At 40.2% G+C, this 8,952-nt stretch overlaps 1 protein-coding gene across 1 annotated transcript in view; it reads left to right on the top strand.

Moving 5' to 3' along the window:
* Window positions 1-8,721, top strand: part of PALMD (palmdelphin) — a 199,034-nt gene extending 190,313 nt beyond the window's left edge. The window contains exon 8 of the mRNA XM_085601862.1: window positions 5,960-8,721. Coding sequence (XP_085457988.1) covers window positions 5,960-6,003 — 44 coding nt within the window. The 3' untranslated portion in view covers window positions 6,004-8,721. The remainder of the gene's footprint in view (window positions 1-5,959) is intronic.
* Window positions 8,722-8,952: the final 231 nt, after the last annotated feature.

Below are 8,952 nucleotides of genomic sequence, written 5' to 3' on the forward strand. Positions count from 1 at the left end.
TGCAAGTTTTTTAAAAATGTTATAGGTTGTTTTATATTCATTACTAAATATATACTTTTGTGAGGATGCTATATTTCTTGCTATTTACATTTGACCTTTAGATTATGCTCTTAGCTTTATTTCCATCATAGGAGCTACATATAGTGAGGCTGCTTTCAAAATATTCAGGTTCTAATATCGAGTTTGCATTTATATTGACACCACAATATCAAAAGTAGCTATAGAGTTAGAATAGTAAATCTGTACTTCCCTATGTATGCTTACCTTGACCATTTCAAGGTAGTCGATTTATTAAAGCCAATATATCTCTACATTTTTATATACAATTGCACCAATGTTATTGCTGGGCAGAATGAGCTAATCCACAATATTTTTCTAGCACTAGATACATAGGTGCATGTTTATCAAAGTTTTGTCTCGCCCTTGCACCGCGCAAGGTAACGCAAGGACAACGCAAATCCTAGATGAGATTTACCAAGCCACGCAAGACCAACGTATGTGGCCCGGCAGTGCTTGGTAAATCTTGAGTAACGCAAGGCAGCACAAGGAACTGCCTTGCGTTACTGTGTCCCACGCAGGCATTCCATGGGTGGAGCATGGGTTTTCCCTAACATCTACCCAGTACCAGATTTACCATGAGTAGCTGACCTGAGAATGCACCAAAATGCTATGCCTTCTCATGGGAGCCGTAACAATGAGAAATAGCTTTATTTCACCTCATTTTTTCCTCTTTCTATATGTGCTGCATTCTGCAGCACTAGTACAATGAGGAAAAAGCCTCAAAGGATTGTTTTTGTGCAGGAACGTGTCACTTCCTGCACAAAAGCAATCCTGTCTGCAATGCAGGCACACTTACACCATGGTGCAAGGGTGCCTGCATTGGCACTAGGCATCTAAAAGTGCACCAGCGCACGGAGAGAGCAGGAATGTTCCATATCTTTATAGATATGGCGCATTCTTGCCCTCTCCCTTTGGCAAAGCGCAGCAAATTGATAAATATGGCCCGTAATGCTGATGCAGGGTAATCCCCAGATTCCAGGCTCATAACCTGCTGCATACTTAGCTCTAAATTGTTTTCTGAAAGTTGCATTTGGCAGACATCGATATTCCACTTAAACAATTGTATATTATCCTTTGTAGTTTCTTTTACTGCCATATTCCTCATGAATTCAGCCAGGTCAACAAAGTACCTACAAGCTGAACTGAATAGGCCATTGGGCAAGGAATAGGTACTTTGAAATGATTTTCCAAAACGGGTCTAAACAAAATGTATCTTCTAAGACACTATAATAATTTTTATAAATGCCTGAACTCTAAAACTACTTAACTGGCGATAATCAAGCCTGCTTATGAGACTGAATTTGTGCACTTGATTTAATTGCCAAAAGGTGAGGTAAAATGATGGTTGGAAACAGAAATGTATGCATGGAAAACAATTGAAGAAAATGTAAGATGCGCGCTGTTCAAGAATGAATGACAGCAGTAGGAGGTCACAACAATAGTAAATGAGTTTCCTTTGCTTTTGATTGCCAATTGTTCCAATGGCACCTATTAGTGTAAAGCTCAGCAGTGGATGTTTGTACATAAAACATCAGCATTCTTTTAGTTCATTACTCTTTTTTTCAAAAAGAGAGTAACAAAACACAACATTAAAATCAATAAAGAAGCAAAGAGACCGCAGATACAAAATTAATGTAGTAAGGGGAAGGAGAATAGGAAATACTAACTTAGAGTCTTCTGAATTAGACAGCAGCTCATGTAAAGACTCAGTTTAGAATGCCCAAAAGATGGAAACGATGACAACTAAAATGAAATGGAGGAAAATTGATATATGCAAGGACATGCGGGCAAGTTTTTGATGGAAGAGATGTTTGGACTTTGTGTTTGTGTTCTCAATCAGGGTCCATTTGTCTAGAAAGATGTTTAAAGGACACCAAAATGTACTGAATATTCTATAGTGTTTGCCATGATTGTCAAGGTTTTCTCATTATGCACTACAGAGCAATAATTGGAGGGTTTTCCTTGTTCAGGATGGCCATGAGTTTCTAAAAGTGCCTTGGCAATCACATGAACCAAGGTGCTGATATGGTTTGGAAAAGTATGACACAGAATAGGGATAATATAAACAGATCTGTGAGTGTCCTATTAATGTCTGGCAATTAATTGATGGAACAATTCAACTTTCACCTGAAAAACAAATTTATGCATGACATATGAAGAGCACTTCCTCGTAAAAAAACAGTTGTCCTGTGATTTCCAGAATTGTGCAGGATTGGATAGTAATGACTCCAACGTCCAAAGCACACTTAGGGCTGCCCAACAAGGTTTTGGTGGCCACTGCTGCTTTTAAGGATTTGTGAATTCCCAGTGTGTTCCAAGCTCAAAATAGGGTTCCTATCCTTATGCTAACTCTACCTCTACATTTCTACTTGAAAATCAGAATGTTTCTCTCTTCGTGCATTTGGAGATAATTTGAACCACATTCTGGGTGTAGGGCGTGTATTCTTTAAAGAGTACAATAATTGTAAGGTAAAAATACGTTGCTGGTATAATGATGTGTGTGTTCAGACTTATAGGATTGCAAAGTAACATTTAGAATGATCCTGCAATTCTTTACCACCTAGGCGAAGTGGGATTGCAGCGTTTTTAAGGTTACAGGATGTTCTTGGGTATCCCTGATTATACCTTTAGAGGTCTATGTATCACAAAATAATATGGATTGATCAAACTTGTTGCATGTGTTAGTTCTAAATCGTGCTTTTTGGATTTCCAGTACTGCGCATTGTCTTGGGGCTTAATTTACAGGTTACAGCCCTACTATATCCAAGAATTATTAAAATGTTCCTACTTTTGTAGCCATCCATAAAGACAAACATATGCCTAGGGGGTGGATCCGTAAGAAGGGACTCCAAGCTTACACAGGGCGTAATACTAATAGACTGACAGGGGATGCAGCCAGTACGAGTCTTAATGGAGCTTGACAGAGTTATAGTACAGTAGAAAGTAAAGAAATTGACTCCACCATCACACCCGGAGTTGTATTCTTATTAGTGTTCAGTAGGTGTTTTGTTTTTATGAAGTACAGGTACCCAAGAGGTTCTGGGAATCGGGTCGCAGTATATTGTATTAATGTAGGATGCTGGTATAGGTCTGGGTGAGGTATGCAGGTTCAATAAACAGAAACAGGAAGAATTTTAATTTCTTCTTTATTAAGTTTGTATCCAGGCCCAAATGCATAATTGCGGGTCTCAGAAAGAATACCACGAAGGAAAGAGAAAAGTCTGTTTCTGAAATGCAAGGATATCATCAGTATAGGTCACTAGTTTCATCTCCAGAATTTTGTACTTGATACCATGAATTCTGTAGAGACGGCTCTATTGGCTGTCCTTGCTCTTTCCCTCCCTTGGAGCTTACAGTAGGCTGATCTGTGTCGATTAGAAGGTACAAACATTTGAGGTGAATTAGTACAAAAGATTCACAAGGGAAATTAAAAGGCTGCAGTAAGCGATGCCATTCCAGGGCTCTCCTGAAAAAGATACATTCTAATCTGCCAAAAGCCTATTGGATGTTGACGGCCATGGCACAGCAATTGTCGCTTCAGCTTGGTATAGGATATTGTAAAAATTCTTAGTCTAATAGTAGAAAGTCTTCTTTTTAGTCAACCAACCTGAACATGTTTAATCAGTTTGTATAAAATGTTTTCCAGATAGGTGGTGAAGATTTTAGGAACAATTTTTCAACCGGAATTGATCTACGATATTGACCAGTAGTTTTTGGGGAGTCTGGGATTTTTATCAGGTTTGAGGATAAGTATGATCATAACCTCTGTGAATGTACCCCAGAAGTATTATATAGGATGACATTAGGGTGAAACTGAAGTAGATGTGTAGTGCAAGCGCAGTCTGAAGTAGACAAATACAAGGAAGACAGCTACTCCAACAAGCACCCTCGATCAGGCACTTTCCTCCATAGAGTGAATAAGCCATATAGGCACAGCAGTTTTTATCACTTTGTATGCCACTGTTTTGGTAGAAGCATGAAGTAACTGTCCTTGTTCATAGTCACCACTCAATGTGCTTTGCATCACATAAGAAAGAGCAATGTGTTTCATTGGTATTGGAAAAGATGCAGGAGTTTCAGTGGGATGAGAGATGTGCCTGGACAATATGAGAAAGAAAAAAAGCTTTAGTGTTGCACTTATCGGAGAGGAAACCAAGAGATTACAAGAGTAAAGTGGCATCACCAGGGAAGAAAGAATGTGCTGCGAGGCATCGCAGACAGTGTAGGTGCACAAGTGTGGATTCATTTGAATGACCAAAGAGGATTCAGCGATACATAAATGATGATAAAAGAAGCAGGAATATTCCTTGCATACTCCTGGAATTCAGTAGTGTCAGTAGTACTACAGGAGTATGTTAGACTAAAATCTTTGTAAACTGGGCCCTCCATTCCTACATTGGATTAAAAAAAAAACAGGAGCACAAGGCACAAATGCAGTCTACGCTAGGGTATTTTTCTGACTGTTGTAGCAGTCGGGGCTACATTGCCCAGTAAATTGGCTGCCTGGGACACTGAGGAAATCAGGGTAGTAATCAGGGAAAGATTGCGGTTACAGCTCTCTAATGACGTGTATGCCACAGATTGTGTTTTAGAGGGACAGAACAGAACCAGCGCCCCTCAATAGTGGCCCTATTAAGTCTACAAATAAATCCACGCCCTTCTAAGGCACAAGTTTCTGAGGCGTGTACTTTCTCATGTTTTTAATGCATATTTTTGAATTAAGAATTTCTCTCAGGAAAATCCTACATATATTCAGAACACAGTACGCAGAAGGATTCTGTAGAATGATTAAAAATGGGAAGATGTAGAGGAGAGATGGTATGTGAGAAAGTAAAAAGTCCAATGTATTGAGCATCATAGTTCATGAGCAGCTTGGAAGTGTATTTGAGGATATGGAAGTGGGTCTCTTAGGGTGAGAAATAAGGTGATCCAATGCAAAGTGCAACTGATCGACACTGGGATGAGCCAATCGAGTTGTGGTCGTGGGCTTGAGAGCAGATGGTGCATTGAGGAGTATTGCACATGTTCACTAACACCATACAAATACCAGTGTAGATTATCCATGCATACATGACCGAGTTACAAAGACGGAATGTCATAAAACATGTGTACCCATAGCTGGAACTTGTGCATTGTATTGTTTACACAAATATGGATGTTATCACGATGGCGTCAGGAACCCTGTTTTTTATATTACAATTACAGTGTGGGAGCAAATAACAAGCGTTTTCTCACTCAATTTGTTATCTTTTTAACTTACTGTAAATTGGGAGCGAATAGTGCTCATGCACTGTTTGCAGCAATTGGAATGAAGAATAACATGTGCCATTGGGGTGTTATTCTTACTCCGAGGACTGAGACTCGGAATCGGGTACAAATTGTGCACCTGCTAATTTGCACACCATACGCTAATTCAAATTCATGGGTGCAAAATTTGCACCCGCATTTTATCAGCTGCATTTTGATGACAGCCTTTGTTTGTGTGTTGGTCCCTTAGAATCCAGTAAATGTGAGCGCAATAGGTTATTAATGTATACGCATTATGACTAATGTATGTGCAAACAATCCAAAGACTTGAAAAGTTGTGCAGTCCATAAGGGCTCTCGCCTTAGAATTTAAAACCGTTTTTTGCAGAATATGAGTAGTGAGCTATGCATGTTTTTCCGGCTGGCACCTGAAAGGATCACGTGGTGCTTCTTTGCAATATCTACTCTTACCTTTGCATGCTTTCAACAAACTGCTTCTCTACTGACCTTTCTTTATAATCTGCACACTGTTGTTAACGCCACTGGATCAATCCCCGAGGTATGTTCTTTCTTTGCTCTAAATCACATTCACAAATCTGCCTGGGAGGGTGAAATTGTACCAATTTATTTTTTCTATTATTTTCTTTTCACAGCTCTGAGGATTAGAATGGCGAAGCTCGGGAAACGGGTGATATAAGATCTGAAGTGGCGCAGAAACCCTGACTGCGTTTGATTTCCGAGCAGATTCTACTCTAAAGAAGGAGTCTTTCCTCCACCTCAGTCATCAATGCTTTCATTTCTGAACCCGGTCTGACAAGGCTGCCTTTCTTCGCATAGTAGTTCCTGGCAAGCTTCTTGAAGAAAAGGACTCTTTTGTATAATATAAAACACCTTACTGCCATATTTGTATCAGTACACAGTACGCTGCTTGCCCGGATGTAGACCCCGACCCACGAAAGACTGTACCTCCTGTATTTTTGGGTGTATTCTTATTTTTTGGACGTGTGAAAAACTGTGACCTAGTCCTCTCAGAGTGCATGATATTGCATCTTGCAGGGTCTCACGGCAGTGCGTCACTACGTCATTGTGGTGAGCGTAGATTTAACGCTGTTGAAAGAAGCTGCTGCGTCACGCGTGTCAAGAAAACTGTCAGAACCCTCCTTGTCGCCAATAAAGAGACTTTAAGGACACTCCTGGCTCCCACTGCCTTGTCGGGCAAGCACCAAAGAGTCTCCAGCTTCCCCTCTCACTTTATCTCGAATCACTTCCTTATTACCCTCTCATGAAAGGCTCCATTGCACCGAGATAACTTTATGAAATACAAATGCCAACGCAAACCAATAAAAAACATAACTTTCAGGCCATCTGCTGGAAAATGAAAAGGGGATAAGAAGCAGGTAGCAAGAGTAGGCCCTGATAAAAATGGGCAAGTATCTCACAACTGTGCTGTCGTGACGTAACTCATGCTTAAAATTTTGGCGCGAAAAAGATTTACAAATGTGGTGACTGTCTTCTTCAGAGTCCTTGTTAAGAATGTGGGAGCTTAAGCTGGCTAGGTGACATAAATTGCATCGGAGCTGAGCAATTTTGCAGTGGTGCAGAGCAATTTTACACCGATGCGGAGACATTTTTTTTTTACTCATAGTCATACATCACTTTTCTTGATGTTTGTTTAATCAAAACATATAATAGTATTAGGAGAGCGGCCGTTGTAAAGTGCTTTTAACTGAACCTTTGTTGGGAGACATATATAATTGGGGGTGTGCTAAATACATCATGAAAAGAAGAATGCACTGGACTGAGTATCATCCTACCCGCATCTCTTTGTGTATTTTAATGTTTAACACATTCTGCAGAACACATAGAAAGGGGAAAAAGCCTATTGTGATTGTTTTTGTGCTGGAAGGTTTTCCTTCCTGCACAAAAACAATCATCCCCGCAACGTAGGCACCCTTGGACCCTGATGCAAAGGTGCCTGCATTGGCGCACGGCAGTCCAATGTGCGCCAGGGCAGGGGAAAAGGACAGGAATGCACCGTATCTGATAGATACGGTGCATTGCTGCCCTTTTCTTTTGCAGTAGCTGCGCTGCCCTACGGCAAAAACTCATAAATGAGGCTCTAGATATGTAGGCCCCTGTATACTAGTTTTGCTTGGGCGTTCTCATAACACAGTACCACGCACAACACAGTATCAATTTACTAACCATTTTAAGGGCCCACGTGCATAGTGCTAAATTGTGTTGCATTGTGCGAGTTTACCCATAACCTTTAGTAAATCAGTGCCTTGATGTCTGCAGATGTCAGCACAGTGTTATTCATTCTTATTATCTCCCATCTGAATGCAACATGTTGCAAGTGGGTATTACACTACTCTTATAAATTTAAGACACTAATCCGTGGCTACTTTGCACTCTTTATTTTCAGTCAATTTCAATATTAGGGCCAAATTTATTTTCACTGTGCGATGTCACACTTTAGGATTCTCTAAGGGTAGCACTTGTTGCAAAATCACCAGTGACATCGCACAGTGGGTATACCATGGCACTCTTTCTCAAAGACCCAGTAAAATGGGATAACAATAAAAAAAAAACATTCACTCGACTCGACTAATTTACAGTGATGCAATGTGATTTGAAACTACTATGTACCACCTGTGCCATGCTTCCTGAACATTAAAAAAAAATAAACTTGACTTCCATGTCTAAGAGTAGCTGGTTCTGAGGCAAGACTAGGAGGCAACCTAGGGTGCCTCCAGCAGCGGGCACCATATTACCTCAGAAAGTGCAGTGTGGCATTTCCAAGGTAGTTCTTGGCACAAACCTACGTCAACCAATTAATATGGGAAAAAACTCTCATCCGAAAAAGAGCATTTAGGAAATGTGGAATTCTAGACTAGATCCAGGCCTGAGAATCCTCAGTCATTGCCCAAGAACTTAGCAGTGGGTTTTACTTTTACCTCCTTCCTTTTTTGTCTCTGTAAGGGTTGTAATTTCATGCAGAACTGGGAAATACCAACACGAAATTGCAATAGCACGCACTCTGCTCCTCAATTAACACCTAACTCTGCCCATACCTTCAGCAGCACGTCATATCCTGTCAAAAACAGAAGCGCCACACACACTTCTACACACATGTACTTTACATTTCAACTTTTGTAATACAGCAGTGCCTTATCACTTCTTGTGAAATATCGGGCGAGGACAGAACAGCCAACCCCGCAACATGTATATTCATAAACAAGCTCCTCCGTTTCCAAACCGGTGAAACGCTTTAAAATTTCAGTTATGTTCTGCTTGTTTTCTTCTCTACTCAGACACTTTGATTTATTTCGGTTACACTAAGTCATACATATCTGCATTTTAATACCATTCCAAGTGAAGTAATACTAAAAATATTAAAAACGAAATGCCTGCAGCTTGTTTCTAGTGAGTCTCTCTGTGCTTGTCTTTAATCTGGTACTTTGAATGCATGAGTTTAGACACAAACGCTTTCCACCATTATATGTAAATATGTATCTCGATATTTCGCTATGAGACGCTCTAGTGACCCTAAAATGTACATTTGTTCTCAAGAAATTCTGTGGTCGCCGAATGTAAGCCGCTCGTTTCGTTTGTTTTAATGCAATCCTTCCTCAAGTTCACATCG

The sequence above is a fragment of the Triturus cristatus genome, chromosome 4_2 (genome assembly GCF_964204655.1).
Source record: "Triturus cristatus chromosome 4_2, aTriCri1.1, whole genome shotgun sequence".
Taxonomy (NCBI): domain Eukaryota; kingdom Metazoa; phylum Chordata; class Amphibia; order Caudata; family Salamandridae; genus Triturus; species Triturus cristatus.